Source organism: Argiope bruennichi, chromosome 8, assembly GCF_947563725.1.
Source record: "Argiope bruennichi chromosome 8, qqArgBrue1.1, whole genome shotgun sequence".
Classification (NCBI taxonomy): domain Eukaryota; kingdom Metazoa; phylum Arthropoda; class Arachnida; order Araneae; family Araneidae; genus Argiope; species Argiope bruennichi.
Genome location: NC_079158.1, coordinates 58,006,527 through 58,025,090, shown reverse-complemented (window position 1 = coordinate 58,025,090; position 18,564 = coordinate 58,006,527). Strand labels below are relative to the sequence as shown.

The following is an 18,564-nucleotide window of genomic DNA, read 5'->3' as shown; positions in this document are numbered from 1 at the left end:
AAAAGGAAAGAACGTTCTGATAAAATGAGATCGGAGCGAACGCCCCATTGTATTCCACTGAATACTCGCAGCGGTGGAACAATAGGAAGGGGGTGTAGGGGGTCCACGGGAAAAAAAAGGAGGGCCGATTGATTTGGTGCCGTTCATTTGTTAGGTTAATGCGGTGAGCGATCGACATGAAAGGGAATCGATGCCTAATTAGATGTAGCGAGCTGACAATGTTTGTTAGGGTTAGGGCTAGAATAGAACTGTATTTGCTTTTCACGATGGAAGAGTTAGGCCTAGGAGTAATGTGAACAATGAATGCTGGATTATTTACTTTTAGAAAGCTTTGTGGTTAGTGCAGTAGTTCTAAACATTGCAGTGGTTTAGGTTCAGTTTTCCACATCAGTTTCAATCGCATTGTCTTTTTTATCCCTTTTTCAATGCATTTTGGAGTTTTAAATTAAAAAGTATAAAATTTCTCCTGTGTTAATTTTAAGCCTTTTTGTTTTTGTTTTTGAGATTAACATTTTATTTTTATTTATAGATTTTTATCATTATTTATTCAGTTTCAATTGTAAGTTTTTATATATTTTTTTTCTTTTATGTTGGCTTCACAATCCTCTCGTATTTCTCATGTCATATATTCTTTAAAACACTTCATTAATGAGCAAAAAAGAAATACGTTTTTATTAATTAGCTAGTCGCCTTTGTCGACTAGCTGATTGACCACGGATAATGATTATATTTAATTTCACTGAAATCTCCATCATGTTCGAGATTATATCAAATTGTTCTTAAAACCATGCTTTTTTAAATAATATTACATATGTTCTGTTGATTGGATGCATGAACATTTAAATTTAAGACCGGTCTAACAATATCCTAGCTCTATTAAACGCTTAAATCTATGCTAAATTTTGTGGCATTGTAACTTCAAGTTTTTATTTGTACCACATATTACACAAATATAAAACAAAATCCTTTTCTTTACTTTTCAAAAATGGAAGAAAATCATGCGATTAAATATACGACGAAACAAAGTAAACGTTTTGAATTTCAGAATAACATTGTAATATATTTTTGGAAATTAGTCAAAAAAAAAATATTTTTAAAAAACTACTAAAATTCAGGAGAAATTTGTGAGACTAATAAATTGATATCATCAAAAAAAAATTTTTTTAAATGTAGACGATGTAATATTTATGTTTGTGCAATACTAATTTCAGAAGTTAACGTGGAAAAATGCCAAAATTTAAATTAATTTTTAATTAATCGGAATTCTATTTCTAATTTCAAAAAAAAATTTCTCATTCTTAGAGGATGCACATTCTCACTCTTCAAGATATATATATGTGCCAAATTTAGTAACTAACGGCCTAGCCAGTATCAACACACGCACGCACACGCACGAACACACGCGCATACATACACACATTCACACACACGTGCGCATACACACATATAGAAAAAAGGAAAAGAATATAAATATTTCATGGCAATTTTAAGTCCACAAACACAAATATTTTGAAATTGGAAAGAGCAGTATTCCATTCTAAAAGATATATTCAATTCCGGCATCAGAAATTCTGCAAATTGCTATTTTATTGAGGGGTTAGAACGGGATTTTGGTTAGCGTTAAATGAAGCCCAAAACTGTCACGGATGATTTCAACATGTATCAGAACTAATATCATATTAGGGCAATATGTTTCAAAGGTCTTTCTAAAAATTTTAAGGGACACATACACATAAAAGAGCAGATTATTATTTTTCGAGGCAAACTATGGATCTTTTTGTTTAATCCTAATAATTCAACTTATAATTCAGTCCTAATCCTATTGAAAATCCTATTAATGCAATAATATTTTAATACTCTAATGATCAGTCGCATTAATTTAAGAAATATAAATTTTTCGCAATACTTCAAGAGATGGTTAAGTTTTATCACGCATGCGCGTTTACAGAGTGGGCGTCACTGTAAGTGAAAATCTAGCAACAGTTTGGAAATTTCTTTGACGGTGTGTAATGTCCTATCTAGTCTATCCAACTCTTTTACATTATTTACTCAGAGCTTTGTACGCAGTCCCGGCTTTTTTTGCTTTTTAATTTCCATTTACTATAGCATATATGACTAGTTTCTCTATGACTGAGCTATTCTTAAATTTTGCAAACGGCCTTTCTTACGTTTTTAAAGATGTGAAATATAAAGTTGAAATGTCTGAGTTTGGCCAGGCTTAAAAATGAACGATGTTTTCCTTTCATTGGTTAAAATTAGAAATGATCTTCTGAAACGTGAACAATGAAGATAAGAATGCATTGTATTGTGCATTGATTTTATTAAAAATAAAATCTACATATTCTATTCAGAGAGAAAACACCAATTAAATAAAATGCTCTAACAATGCATTAGAAATTTTAAAGTCCTGAAATATCTTAAGCTTATTTAAATTCAAATTATAAGTTACGATATTGAAAAAAAAACGCAATAATTAATGCTTAACTAATAAATATCTAAATACAATCGAAACGTGCTCAGATAATACACGCATCAAATGCGCCCACACATTGGGAGCTTAGTACTATTGTTTGTCTTGAACGAGAAAAAAAAGGATTGGAAATAATGAAATGTATAATCCAATGGGATTTATATGCTAGATGGCATTTGCATTTGTATTTATGGGGGAGGGGTTTTGCATTTATTACATTTTTGTTTTTATGGTTATCGTGTCTTTATATGTGTGACTGTTAGTTTATTTTGGTCATTATGTTTATTTCGTATTTGAAAAATAGCATTCATTCACGAATTTTTTCCTTCTAGCATATTAGATATCATACATTTTTTTTAAATGTTTAACCTCTTTGAAATAGCTTAAATTCATGTCGTGTGTCCACAAATTACATTCAATGTTTTCAATAATGCCGGTCATAAATGATTAAATTTTATTTTAGGAATTAAAAAAACAAATCAGTAAATACATATATTAGATTCGTCGAAAAAGACATAGGAATGTTAACAATTTTGCAGAATTTTAGAACATCTTAGAATGCAATAGGAAAATTTTTTGATAAAATGGATTTCCTTAAAATAGTCTGCGAATTATTTGTTAGCAACAAAAAACATTCTTCAAGAAACTTTTAGATTTTCACAGTAATTTTAAATGTAAGCAAAAAGAGGCATTCTCTGACAAGGATTTTGTTAGAATGTCGTTCTGAATAATATTTTATAATAATTAAAGAGAATATAGAATTTTCTCCCGTAAAAAAATCATCACTTTTCTGAATATATAAAATCATGTGGCACAAGATAAAAAATTGTTACAAGATATAAAAAAAAATGTCAAAATATTGTTACAAACTATATATTTATTTATTGAAAATTTTGAAATACAATTACAGAAAAACCATTTATAAATATTTATTATTTAAATGAAATAAAATCTTATCATTGTTATTAAATTGAAGCAATTCAAAATAAAACGGATTCACATCAAATAATTTCCAATTCCTTTAAAATATTTATAACCGGTTTGGCGGAAATTTACAAAGACAAATCTTTTGTCATGAGAAAATAAAAATTGATTTCATATAATTGTTTTCTTTTGGGGCAATAATCTTGAATAATTAAAATCAAATTGTGTAAAATTAAATTAATTAATGCTCTTTAAAAATAATTAAACTAAAGAGACGCAAGAAATGACGTAATCATAGATTAAAAGATTGCTGCAAAGTCCGAAGTCGAAAATGTCGCTTGCAATGCTGTTACCTTGCTCGAACTGTTTTGATACAGGAAAACTTACTTTTGTAGCAATTCTGCAAGATTCTTATTGATATTCATTAAAAGTATTTATTTGATAGAATTAACAAAATATTTTATTCCAGAAAAAAGAAAAAAAAAAAAAGATAATGTTTCCAGTAATTAAAATAAATGAAGAAAGAGTTTGAAATAATTAAAACAGCATCAACTTTATCAACTTTAAAATTTGTTGTTTCGGCAGTAAGAAAAATTAAACAAAAAAATACAGAACATTTTTTATCATTAGACTATTTTTTATAATTTTTAAATTAATTTTAAAAAGCATTAAATATTAGATATATTCATCATTAATTGATACTGTTTTTATTGATTATATTTATAAAATAATTAAAGTACGTGAGATAAAAGAATAAAATCTTTTCAAAGCTTTTATTAATATAAAACCTACACTATTGTATTTCAATGAAATATGAACTGTATTTAAAGCATTTATTGAAACTTTATTACCAAACATAATGCCTCGACATTTCGTTTTATTAAGACACATGTCTTTATCAACTAAAACTTCTACATATCGATAAAAAGTAAATGGCAATCAAACGTAAACACATTATATTATCAGAACATTTCTGGGAATAGAATCAGTGAAAATTAAATTAAAACATACACTATTAGATAAAATAGATGCCATCTTAGTTAAACAAATCTTTAAGAAGCGGCAATTCTGGTTGAGTATGGAGCGCAAAATATCGTTTGGTTGAGACATTTTGCAACATCAGAAATAGTTTTAATAGTCCGCTACTGTAAAAGCAAACGTACTTAGAAAACTGGAAGGAAAAGTGATGTTTAACTAGCAGAGAAGTCTCATGAGATTTGGTCTTAATTAGTAGAGCCATCAAAGGGAAATGTTTAAATAAAGTGAAACACGAATAAAACTGCTTAACTTTCGCTATCTGTATTTCTCCAAAAAGATCTTATTGGACTCTTAAATGCTCGCTTATTTTAAGCGCATATTAGTATTAGTATTCTAAGTATGATCGCATTTAGTACTAACAAACTTTTCCAAAAGTTTGTAAGACAGTATTATCCTATTTCTCAAGGTGTTTTTTTTTCCATTATATTAGTTTGTTAAAAAGTAGGCGATATAAAAAAATAGAAAAATATAATTGAATAAAATATGTTGATTGAATATAGAAATATAATAATGTTTTAGGTTTGATTCATTTATTACTTTATGGTATACGTAGTTCAGAGAAATTCTAGTTATCCTCATAAAATTCGAACTCAAAATTTTGAGTAATCTTTTAGACCTTTCTGAGTTCTAAAACAAATTTTTGGAAAGAATCCGTCTGTCTGGTTGTGACAAAGATAACTCAGAAATGCTTTGATCTAGATGAATGAAATTTGATGTACCGTTTTTATATCAAATTTGTTAATTTTATCAAATTTGAAGCAAAATCTGTTCAGACGAAGTCCGCCTGCCCGCCTGTTCGAACATAAATTAACGCGATAATTGCAAAATGAACAGATCTAGGTAATTAAAATTTAGCATCTATAGTGTAAACACCTGTCAAAATTTGATTTAAAACCAATTACTGGTTTACTATATGTCGTCTTTAATTTAAGAAACACGTAAACACGATAATTCAAAAACGCCGTGAATTAAACATACAAATTTGGCATGGGATTTTATGACCACAAGGGCAGTTTTATGTCAAATTCTTGGATTCAATCGATTGGTAAAAATATGTCTAAAATACAAATTCGATTTTCGGATCTATTAAAACAATCGCCAAATAACTCGCCTAGGAAGACATGATAAAAATGCTGATTTCTTGCCAATATTTCGTAATTATTGCCAATGCCATGTAAGGCATTCTCTGGATCGACAAATTTATTACAGTGTATACAAACATTTGGGGGAGACCTCCCCGCTGGTTTTAATTTTGATTAAAAAATTATTTTATAGCAAAATGACACGCGCACCAAGTAATGCATTAAATATCACAATGCGGATGTATATAAAAATTATTTATTTCAGTGATGAAAATTATAGTTCAAAATAATTCTTAAGCTATATTAAAATTAGAGAAAAAATGTATGGAAATAAAGTTGATATTAATGAAAAAAAAACTTATTTTTAAAATCTTAAAGTACTGTAAAAAATGGTTTCGTGCAGTAATGTTCTTCGAAATCATTGAGGAAAAAATAAATATTTGGATTAATTAGTTCGTATATAGTTAAGAATTTGAAAACCCCTTTTTTAATAAGCACCTACAAATCCATGTAAGAAATAATCCCATAATGAGTAACTCTAAGCCCACAGATCTGCTCTGTAAGGCGTTTTGAATTATTTTTCACCTTGTACTTCGTGATCACATAATTTACAATAATAAAAACCTATGAAAAGCATAAAACAACACTACATTAAACCTTTATTTTTAATCGAAAACGGTAAAAACGATGAAATTACATTTGAATATCTAAGTTTATAATCTGTATTTTTTATAAGAAATTAAAAATGTACAGGAACAAATATACTTATAGTGATTTTAGAAACAGAAATATTGGCGATGAATAATTCACGGATGAAATTTAACTTTTCAAGCATTCAGGTCAAATCCGGTGCGGCAATTTAATTTTAAAGTCCATTGCATATATTTAAAAAATATATAAAAGACAGAAATCCCAAAACAGAGTCATTATAATGTGTAGTTATATTTGGAATAACGTTCATTTAGTTGTGACAGAAAGAGTAGGCAGACGTTGCTAAGATGTAAAATTTCTTTTATTGTATAAATTTGATGTTTCGTTCATTAACTTTTAATATAAATTTTGATACAGATGTCTTTTATAGATGTTTCCAGTATAAAGGGTGTTCTATTAAAAGACAGACAATCTCAGTAGACACCAAAGGGAACAATACTTGCAATGGGAAATGCTATCGTAGGCTACGTTAAGAGGGTGAAAAATCTCGAAAAATGCATGATGTCAGTGCTTTAACGACAAAAAGTAGAATAATCACTACAAAATAATTTTTCATTAAATATTTCGAGAGTTGTTAGAGAATTGGCCGCTGCCGTCATTGCACTGTCTACAACGATGTAAAAATGATTTCTGTACGTTCACAATAATACCAGGTTATCTTTTACTATGGCGACAATCTACATTATAAGATACTCTTTTTGACCATCATAATCGCATAAACGAATAATTTAGGATGACTTCCTAGGAAAAAGTCATATGGAATTCAATCCGACGAACGTGAAGGCCAAGCAATAGCTTCCAGTTCACCTCTTTAGGTATACGTCATCTGAGTGATTATGCACATCGCGGGAAAAATGTGCAGGGGCAGGAGCATGTATAAAACCACATGCCTTGCTGCACTGCGGCAAGCCCCCTTTGCAGCCTTTACGGGAGGAGGGGGCATATTGTCAAGAAACAAGGGACTTCGCTCCATACAGGCAGCAAATACAGATCCAGGGGATAATCGCTGAAGACTCCAACTCACACGTTGACAATAAATGAAGATTGAAATTTCGTCATACACTAGCATGAAGATTAATTATCGCACAAGTGTGCATTATGTATGTAGACAATGCTATCTGGTCTTCGAATCTACATGAGTTTTCGCGATTTTAATCCTTCAACGGGGTTTACGATATCATGATTCAATGCAATTTTTGTTCCACTTGATATCTTCCAAAATTCCTCTATGTCGGTCCAAACAGAACGGCCAACATATGTAGTAATGAATACTAATTAAAACATTATTTAATAAATCATGACATTTTTCAGGATGCAATTAAAAAAACATAGTTCTTACGGCAAGTCAAAAATAGGGTCGTTAAAAAGCAACGTACACAATATCAAATTACGCGAAACATTTGCAACTTTGTCATAATAAAAATTACAATATTTATTTGACTAAAAGAATGAGCTCTTGGAGACCGAAGTGCCTCAGAATTTCCTCTGTTCTGCATTTCCAAACCGATTTAATTCTTCCAGTAAGAGGATCGGAAATGCGATAAGTGTTGGCCCTGTCCAGTGGGAATCTATCAATAATCCGCCGTTCGAATGAGTCGCCAGTGCGTTTCCGGTGAATAAATCGATGACTAATTAGGGAACCCGTGCGGCAGAAACTTTGCCCTTTAAAACAGGACCTCCGAGGTTCAGTGGGTTGTCTCAGAACGTCGGAATTTATCTCAGATAAAAGATGTTCATTGCTTTCAATCGAACGAATTTATTATATGCTCCGATATATTATTTGAGAAAAGTTGTATATGAATTCTGCATGGCATAAAGTACAAAAGTTTGAAATTGATTGATCCACGCAGAAAAATTCTAACTGAGAAATACTTGGTGTAACAAGAGATAATGATAAGCAAGAGATAATGATAATGATATAGATAATGATAAAATAGAGCACGAGATAATGATAAAATAGAGCAAGATTTAATGATAATGGTAAAATGACGCAAGATATAATGATAAGGATAGATTTAATGATAAAATAGAACAAGAGATAATGATGATGATAGAGTAATGATAAAATGGAGCAAGAGATAATAATAATTATAGAGATAATAACAAAATAGAGCAAGAGATAATGATAAAATGAGCAAAAGATGTGATAATGATAGAAATAATAATTAAATAGAACAAGCGATAATGATAATGATAAAATGAACAAGGTATAATGAAAGACCAGCAAAAGATAATGCTAATGATAGAGATAATAACAAAATAGAGCAAGAGATAATGATAAAATGAGCAAAAGATGTGATAATGATAGAAATAATAATTAAATAGAACAAGCGATAATGATAATGATAAAATGAACAAGGTATAATGAAAGACCAGCGAAAGATAATGATAATGATAGAGATAACGATAAAATAGAGCAACAGATAATGATAAAAAGAGCAAAATATAATGATAACTTTTAATAATAACGGAAAATTTCAGTAAAGATTTATTTTAATGTTTAGCAATTTCAGAAAACGATATACAGTGAATAGATAAACAGTATGTACTTTAGGTAATTAAAATAAATATAATAATTATAATAACAATCTTTAAAATTTTTTTAAATATAATAATTTTAATAAATGGAAATTAATTTCAATAAATGTATGTAAACATGTTTCAGCAGTTGCGTGATCGAATAGATGAAACTTTTGAAATTTTTAAACCTCTATTTATTTCACAACGGGAGGCATAATATACGTACAAAGAATAAGTGGTAAAAAATACGTCTATCTATATCATGACACAAGAGCAGAAGAAACCGAAATTTTCCTTTCAGTGATTTTACTATGAGATTTTGATAGGGATTTCCTTGACACTTAGGATGTAGGCAAGGGAATTTTTAGGTATTTTTAAAGGAATGTTGTAAGCATTAAAGATTTTTATCCCTTCACTTGGAGCGTGAGAGAACCCTGAGACTTGCAGTTTTGTTGAGCGTGTATAAAATTAATTAAATAAAAAAGTGAGAATTGGATTAGGAAATAAGAGACAATCTTAGAATAAAATTAACATGGGGTAATTTAATATAGAATTTTGGCAATTATTTAAAATTTAAATTAGATTAAGAGATATCATTACATGTATATTATACATTTTTATACAATGATTGTGAATTCAAAATTGAGAATAAGCAGTATAATTTAATTCTAAATATGCAATGAGTTTTTTTAAAGAGTGGTAAGTTTTTTATTGTTTTATTTACTGGATAAACAGTACCGCTGCAATGTTTTTGAGGAAATTGAGGGTCTTAAAAATTATATATTCATAATCATTAATCATACAAAATATGGGAGTATTTTGCTAAAACCAATTCAAAAATGATATTGTTTTCATAATGACTTCGAAATATCCAGAATAATTTCAAATAACAGCTGATAGTTTAACGTCATGGTAATTATTAATTTAAGGTATAGGAAAAAAATTTTTTAATTATCGAAGAATTCGCATTAAAAATGTTCAAAAGGATCAAGTTTCGTTGTATTATAAATTACACTGCCTTAATAAATATTTTCTTTTAAATTTTGGGTTTTGCATCTTATAAATAATAATAAATATACATCTGTTAAGTTTATTTTATTGAGCAAATATTGTCTAAATCTTTACCTTCCCCAATATATATCACTGTATATATAATTTGAAATATATATGCAGTGATCGCCAATATATAACACTGTATTATAATTTGAAATAATCGGCTTTTTTACGTTAAGAAAGGGCTAGAATTCTAAAAATGCTATGTTGATAATGAATGATTATTCTCCAAATGATAATGATGATAATTATTATTCTCCAAAGCTTAAAATATTAGAGAAAATTTGATCATTCCATCAAATTAAAATCAATCATTCAATGACTTTGATGGATATCTGTAAAGTCTAAAACTCTAGATTTTCCTTTGCCAAATTGAGATATATCCAAAATACTTCTACAGATACTATAATTAATTCAACAGATACTATTTGATACGAAATCTATGAATTCCTTTCCAACAAATTAGAATGCTGGATTGATCAACGTCCAAAATTCAAACTACAGAACCACTTCTAACGAAAATCCAAACCACACTTGACGAAAAATGACTAAAACTCACCAGCTATCTCCTAAAAGGTCAAAGATTACATAAAAATCATTGCAGAAGTTTGGAACGGTCTCGGAAGGCAAAGAAGACGATGAATCAATATTATATTCTAGAAATCTCGAATTTATGCTTGCGAAACGAAATGTGGTTCATGGCTGGATCAAATAAAATTCAGCAAATGTCATCGAAATTTCATATTAAAACAGAACCTTCAGTGGAACCGTATCTCGAATCCGTTATCCTTTCAGCTAAAAATTCAAGTTATCAGAATCACACTATCAAGACTCAACAAATTATTCGAAATATTCACACCCTTATTAGTTCTTTTTTGGAATCGCATCTTTAATGTATTAACCCTTAATCTCGATAATAATCCAATAAGGAGACTAAATATAAACAGAAACAATAAATAAACTGTGAGTTTGTGTAATTCTTAATATTCCTTTTTTTTATTTAAAAAAAATTTGAAAATGCGTCCATGTTATGATATGCGTGCATGTTATGTTTTTTGTACACTTCATAATGTGATAAAATAGAAACCATAAAGTAAAACATTTATGAAAATTGTAACACTTATCCTTAATATCTAAATGATTAAATTATAATAAACATCGCTAAAAATTATTAAAATATATTCTAACAGTTTATATTAAATATACTTTAACAATTAAATTTAAACAGTTAATCAGTCTGCAAATCGAAATGTAAACCAAAATATTAATGATACAAGTTACATGAAAATTCTGCATTTTAACTAAAAATATAAAATTTAACTGAGTTTGACCATCACCATAGCATCTGCAATCAAAGTTCAACGCGCGAACAGAATACATTCAAATTGTTAGGGTTTAAAATAAATTCAATTCATTTTTCCGTGCAGAACAATTTCGAAATCATTTTGTACCCATAACTTCGTTATGTTCGTTATATTAACGTTCGATGATGTTACAAAATATCAATATTGTTACAAAAATATCAATATTGTTACAAAAATATCAAACCATTTGTCGAATTCTAAAACATTAGTAAGGTAAATAAAACAAGTTATTAGGATGAAATAAAACAAATCTTAATAATAAAGTTAACTAGTTGATAATCTTAAACTTCACTTCACACATACAGTTCGGGTAAATTAAAAATTTTAAACATTTAGTTTCCGTTCCAATATATAATTGATATTAAAAGTGCTTTTAGAAAGAATAAAACTAGTACATTTAGTATTTTGTTCCTTTTAAATAAAATATTATATTGTTCAGTAATAATATTCGCAAAAATTTTAAAAATCCATTATGCTTTTTTATTTTGTAAAAAATTGATTGCGTTAAAATTATTTAAATTAAATTATATAAAATATATTCGGTATTACATTGATTATAAAAACGGCATAAAATAAATAAGGGATTTTAGCTAGATTTAATTGTTATTATTTAAATAAAAGCAGACAAATGCTCTATTTACAAAGGAAATCGAATTGTCATGGAATATACTGTTTATCTTAGTATCAAATTATCCTAATACGTAGGAAAACCAATATTAAATAATTGTTTTGGATAATATCCGCGGAATGCAAGTAAGCAGTTGTTTAACATGTATTAAGATAGTTCATTCTTAGATCTCAATGTGAGAGTAAAATAAGCAAACTGTGTATTTTCATTCACTTCTTCGGTATCCTCTATTTGAAACATTATGATTCACGTTTCTATGGTGACCGTCATAATGTAGACATTTTGTCTGCAGGTATTGCACGTGAAAACGTAATAGAAATGAATAATAAATTAGAATGAAATTCTTAACCTGAACATTCTATATGATTATTACGAAAAAAGAATTCATAGCTGTATAGAAAAATTACAGTTATAATTGCATTTCATATATATAAATTTATATATAAATTTCAAATCAAATGAATTTTCAAACACAACACCACTCACTAACAAACATGCGGTTATCTAAAAGGAAGCTAAAACTCAAATAATCACAAATAAAACCCCAGCACGGCAGTAGAAAAATACCAGGAATTATTAAGAAATTCTTCATAAAGAAATTTGCTTTAAATAAATATACATAAAAACAGATATATAATGCATGCATTAAAATACGATACTTTCATTCCAAATAAGAATATTTTAAAATATTTCAGAAATTCACACCTGAAAAATTATTAACTCATGGAAGAATTAGTGTATCTCATTTTCAACAAAAAGTAAATTCTAAAAATTTTTAAACCTTACAGAAAACACATTACAATTTAAATATGAGATAAGAAATGAAAATTGTTTTTATAAATTTCTTTATGTTCTATAAAAATTTTTTAAAATAGTGAATAAGGTGATTACTTTTTATCAGAAATTACTAAAGCTTTCAATTTCATGTAATTTTTTTTTTTTTTACAATCATGACATTTTTAATAAATGTTTCCACTAATAAGATAGAGATGGAAACTTCAGTTTTTAAATTATATAAAATGTTATTATTTTTGCAGAGTGAATATCGCTTTATTCCATTCAAAATCAATTTTTTGAATTATATTTTTATTAAATAAGAAATTAAGCCTGTTACACTGTGAACCTCTACTACTATAAAAGTTATTTATTTAATATTGCTTTCAAAAAATTTTAAGTAATTCATAAAAAAGTAAAAATATATTTTTTAAAGAACATTTTGAACTTAAAATTATTGATTATTTTTATAACTTACAAATACATCTTTTCCGTAAATAGAAAAAAAAAGTCTTTTGCGTAAAAGAAAGGATCAAAATTTTTGGTTTTAATGGTTTATATTTTATGTGAATTAATTAAAATACAATGCATAAGAACAAAAGCACCGGGAAATTTTAATTAATGCATATATTCAGAACAACACAAAAATGTAAAATTTCTTTAATTTTTATTTTTGTTGTTAAGTCGGAAACTAAATTTGAAATATTTCCGTTAATAGATTTAATGAAATGTATCAATACGTCAATTTCAAAGCTGGATATATGTACGTACAGAACATCGAAAATATTGAATTTCGGAGCCATGTTCAACGCTGTAATTACTTAAATTTTATAATTTTTTTACACTTTTTGTAACAATCCTTTAATTAAAAGTATTCTTTTTCATAATATCCTTAAGAATTTTAAATATAATAAGGCAAATGAACTAATAAAAATAAACTTTTTTCAATCTTTCTGTAATGAATAATCGGTGTTAGGCAATATACTGAATGAAATCGTTGAAAATTTTCATTTCAACGAATATGTCCATAATTATATAAGAATTTCTACGACTTTTCTTTTTTATCTTATATTAGTTTGCTTTTAATTGCACTTTTTATATAAAAATTTAATAATAACTAGTGAATTAATTAAACTCTCTAATTATAATTGGTGAATTATTATTAAACTCTTTAATAATAATTTTAATAAAATTCCTTTTTTTTGAATTAATAAAAATAACTGTCAACTCACAACTGAAGAGTTTTAGCTTCATTATATTTCTATAAGAAAATTCTTAAAAGATCTAAATATATCAAATTATAACAATAAATTAAAGACGTATTGAAATTTTTACTACAAAATATCGCGTGATCATTTGAAAATTATTTGTCTTAAGTTCAAAATATAATTTAAAACATATGGAATTTTTTTAATTCCTAAAGACAACAATTAAAATTTTGTGTAAAATTCTGAAAGACCCATGAAAACTAATTAATACATTATATTAGCGAAATATTTACTAAGCATTTTTTGTTCCATCATATGGAGGAATAACTTTTTAAAAATATATTTGGAATTACTTCTTCTAAACTATCTGTTTTAGAATAGTAATCATTTAATTATTCTTATTCTTATAAGTAAATTTCAGTTTGAAAAGCAATATAGTAAGAAATAAATCTAGGTTTAACTACATTCATCTTTTTTAGACTTTCGGTTAAGTAATATATTAAAAAAAACTACAATTTAACTTTTATAATCAACAAAGAAAATCAATATGTACCGTAGTAAGTCAAATACATATAAAGGATAATAAAAATCGACATATAATTAAAACAATTAAATAAAAAAGAAAGATTAAAAAATTCACACAGACCTGCTACAGGTGATAACTTTCTGATAACGCACCATCGTGGTTTCCACTGAAAAAAAAATTATAGTTTGTACCAAAATAATAAAAGTACAAGCATTTAACATTTCAATTTCTTATTTTTATGTAAAATATAGTTTCAAAAATGCTAGAATTTATTCTGTTAATATTGTAAACTAGTAATATTAACCAGCTAAAAAAAACTGTAATTTATAAAATATTAGAAATTTTTTTAAATATTATTTAAACATTTAATTTTATTTTTTTAAATATTTAATAATTAAAATATTAGAGAAGCAGCTCGCATTTAAAACGTATGTTTAAATTATTTTCCGTAATAATCAATATGAATAATATTATAAAGAGCGAAAACTTTTTTTATAATTTAATTTATTAAAAGATTGCCCTTAAAACACTTTTTTATAAAGATTTTTTTTTATTCATTTATGAAAAATTTGGGTAATAACAATATTCTTTTTTCCTTAAACTTATTTAACCAAATAAATATTTTTCATAAATTCAATCAAATTAGATCAAAAACGCCTCTTTTCTGGAATAATAAATGTTTGAAGAAAACATTTTTAAAAATTCAATGCCAATCCTATTTACATAAAAAAAAAATTCTGCGCAAAACTTATTACAATAATTGATTTGTTTTTGAAAAGAATTTGTTATCAACTATAAAACGATTCAAAGGGAAACCATTTTTCATTCGTCATAAAAATATTAAACTATCGCGCTAGAATATCCTAAACAGAATTTAAAAATTATCAAAAGTAAAGTAAAATTAGAGTAAAAACATCAGAAGAAATAAAGGGATTTTTAGAAAAATTATTCTCAATGAAAAGTATAAAATTTTTTAAGTATTGCGAAGAAAACTCTCAACTAATGCTTAAAATTTCATTTCTTTCAAAACAAAATTGTATTTTATAAAGTAATAATCCTCAAAAAATTAAAAACAGTAAAAAAAATTATCATTTTCTCTTTTTATTTATTAAATGGGAAAATCCTGTACAAAATTATTGTAAAAAAATCAAAAGAACCAAAGGAATTTTTTTAAAAAAATTATTCCCAATGAAAACTATAACACTTTCTAATTATTGCGAAGAAAACTCCTAAATCATATTTAAAATTTAATTTCTTGAAAACTAAATGATAGTTAAAAATAATTCTCAACAAAATGAAAAAAAAAAAAAAAAAAAAAAAACTAAAAAAGATTTTTTTCTCTTTTTATTACATAGAAAAATCTTGTACAAAAGACCCTCTTTGTAAGTACCAAGCTGAAAATTGCTTAGCGATATTTAAATGTGTTAGTTTGTAAAATAAGTTAACACGATAAAGAGATTTTTAAGAGAAAAATAAAAACGAATGAATTCGTGAATAAGCAGAATTACCTTCTTGTTGTCTCTGTATTTCAGAGTTCCTTCGATGACGGTTTGCGGATCAGCCATTCCGATGGTTTAAAACAAACAAAAAAGAAATTCCGATGCGAAAAGCAACCGAAACCGATTAAAAATCCTCCAAGAGAATTTGCAAGATCAACTTGTCTCTATCCATTTGTACAATCCGCGCACATGCAAAAATCCTTCACAAACTGACACGAAAAACACAGAAGAAATAAATATCGTTTGGGATTATATTCACGGAATGAATGTTGCCATTTGACGGAACTCGAATACTACACGATCGGTATATTACCACACCACTTGAGCGTGCTAGCGCTCGACCTTCTCGTGCGCCGTGCGACCGGCTACTAGGCTGTTTTAGGGGATCAGAACTCTGGCAAGGGGTTTTCCTTTTTTTCCACCAGTCGCCGCGCTAACAGCGGCATCAAGCGGCAGTGATTATCTAGACTTTCTTCTCTTATTACTTGATGAGCCGATGGATAAGTCCTTCCACTGGATTACCTAGGTCAAGACATGTCACTCTGTTAAGTAGATGATCTTTGGGAAAAGTTTAAAGATAGAATGTTAGTAAAGAAATCTAACATTGGCATTTCCCAGAACTTTCCAGAACAAATTAGACATTGGTGGTTTAACCTGATGATCAATAATAATTGTATTATGATTCAGAACGATAAGTGTTTTTAGATAAATTCAGCTTTTAAGATTAGTCAAGTAGAATAGTTTTTCCTTGGCGATAATTTTTTTTTCCAATAATGGAAGTAAAGACATGTATGTTTACGAAAAGCAGGTGAACTTTTTAGATCATTTGAGAAAAGATTTCTATTCAAGTTATGCATCCCTGGATAATTTGTGAAGTATTATTAATTATTATCAAAGACATATTTTGGTGTAAGTTTCGAGTTACTGGCAGAAATTCGGGAAATTAGATATTGGTAGCTTATAATAATAATAGAAATTAAAGTATAATTCAGAAAAAAAAATAATAAATTAAAATTGTAACCTTAGAGGATTATCATTGTGGATATACTTGATGACTAAATAGTCATTAGTGGATTAACTTGATGACTAATAATAAGTTTAATATTATTCACAATGTAAAATATTTCTAGAAAAATTCAGCTTTTAAGAATAGTCAAATAGAATAATTTATTCTTGAAGAGAAAATTTTATTCAAATTATGGAAGTAAAATTTATGTTCGTGAAAGAGATATTAGTTTTTTAGATAATTTAAGAGGAGGATTTTTATTAAAAAAATTCATACCTGGATAATTCGTGAAATAAATGAATTGTTATCAAAGACGTCATTTGGGGGAAGTTTCGAGTTGAAGTTTTGATAGAAATTCGAAAAATTAGTTATTGGCAGATTAACTCGGTAATAATAATAGCAAGTAAAATATAATTGAGAAAAAACATAATAAATTAAAATTGAAACTTTAAAAATAGTCAAATGCAATCAAATAGAATTTTTCTTTTTTTAGAATGGTTAAAATATATTTGATCAATCAAAATCTGTTAAAGAGTTTGAAATCTTTTGGATAAGTTAGAGAAAGATTTCGAGAAAACGAATTTATGGCTGAATATTTTGACGAATTATTTAAGTTATTAGCAAAGAAAATTATTGGATTGTGAGAACATTGATAGAGTAATTAGATAAATAATAATAGTTAAATGAAATATGATGCAGAAAAAGAAAAATGTTATGTAAAGTATTTAATAAATGTATTTAAGATAAAATAAAAGAAATCTTTTTTTTTTTTTAACTGAGATTAAGAAATTATTTGTATTACCAAAATTTATCAAAAAGTGGTACGCGTTTCAGGTAAGCTAAGAGAAGGATTTCTCGTAAAAAATCCACAACGAAATGTTCCGATGTTCCGAGATATTAGCATAATATCTTAATTATTCGTGGACGAACTTAACGAATAAGTATAATTTAAACGATGTGCTAGTAGAAAAAGGGAGAAAATATTTTTTAAAAAAATAGTTCAACCCATTTAAACAAAATAATTATTTCTTTAGAAGACAAAAGAAAAAAAAATATTTGAATTACCCATGCCGATTTATGTAAGTGTCTCATAGAGTTGCAAACTTTTAGAATAAGTTAAGAATTGACCCAAAATAAAAAAAAGAATCATTTGAGGCTTTGAAATATTACCTGGTCTTATAAGTTACTAAAGGATCAATTTGGTAATTTTTAGTAATTGGTAATTGGAATAATATTGGAAAAAAATATTAAATCTTTTTATGCCGACAAAAGAAATGGAATACAGTATTTCGAAAACAATTAACATATAAATATTTTAGATAAATCTATCAGAGTAATAGAGATTCTACTCCTCTTCTCTTTGTATCCTTATTGAATTTTTAGGATTAACACGTCATTTGCAAATTGTCTTGATCGATACACGTCCATAATGAAGGGTTTACAAATGCCTTAAATGCCTTAACATTTGTAATTAGAGTTTGTAAATGCCTTAGTAAACAAAATGTACCTGTTGAAGTTTTTCAAAGTAACCAGAATTGAACAGTCATTGATTTGTTTCTGTTTTCATAATGGAAATTTAAATAATTACTTTATAGATTAACATTATAAAGAATTATTTTCAGTATGTACATAATTATAATTCAATAGGAGTAAAAGCAATTGAGAGATTTGGAAAAGAAGTTAGATGTATGTTGATTCTTAGATTTAAGATTACTTAATGAATAAAATTCAAAATTAGAAAAAAAATGAATAATTTGAAAA

At 26.9% G+C, this 18,564-nt stretch overlaps 1 protein-coding gene across 1 annotated transcript in view; it reads right to left on the bottom strand.

Annotated features, from left to right (window-relative positions):
• LOC129980530 (uncharacterized) overlaps window positions 1–16,147 on the bottom strand; it is a 376,005-nt gene extending 359,858 nt beyond the window's left edge. The window contains exons 1-2 of the mRNA XM_056090871.1: window positions 15,807–16,147; window positions 14,419–14,464 (exon numbers count right to left, since the gene is read on the bottom strand). Coding sequence (XP_055946846.1) covers window positions 14,419–14,464; window positions 15,807–15,863 — 103 coding nt within the window. The 5' untranslated portion in view covers window positions 15,864–16,147. The remainder of the gene's footprint in view (window positions 1–14,418; window positions 14,465–15,806) is intronic.
• Between the last annotated feature and the right edge of the window lie 2,417 nt (window positions 16,148–18,564).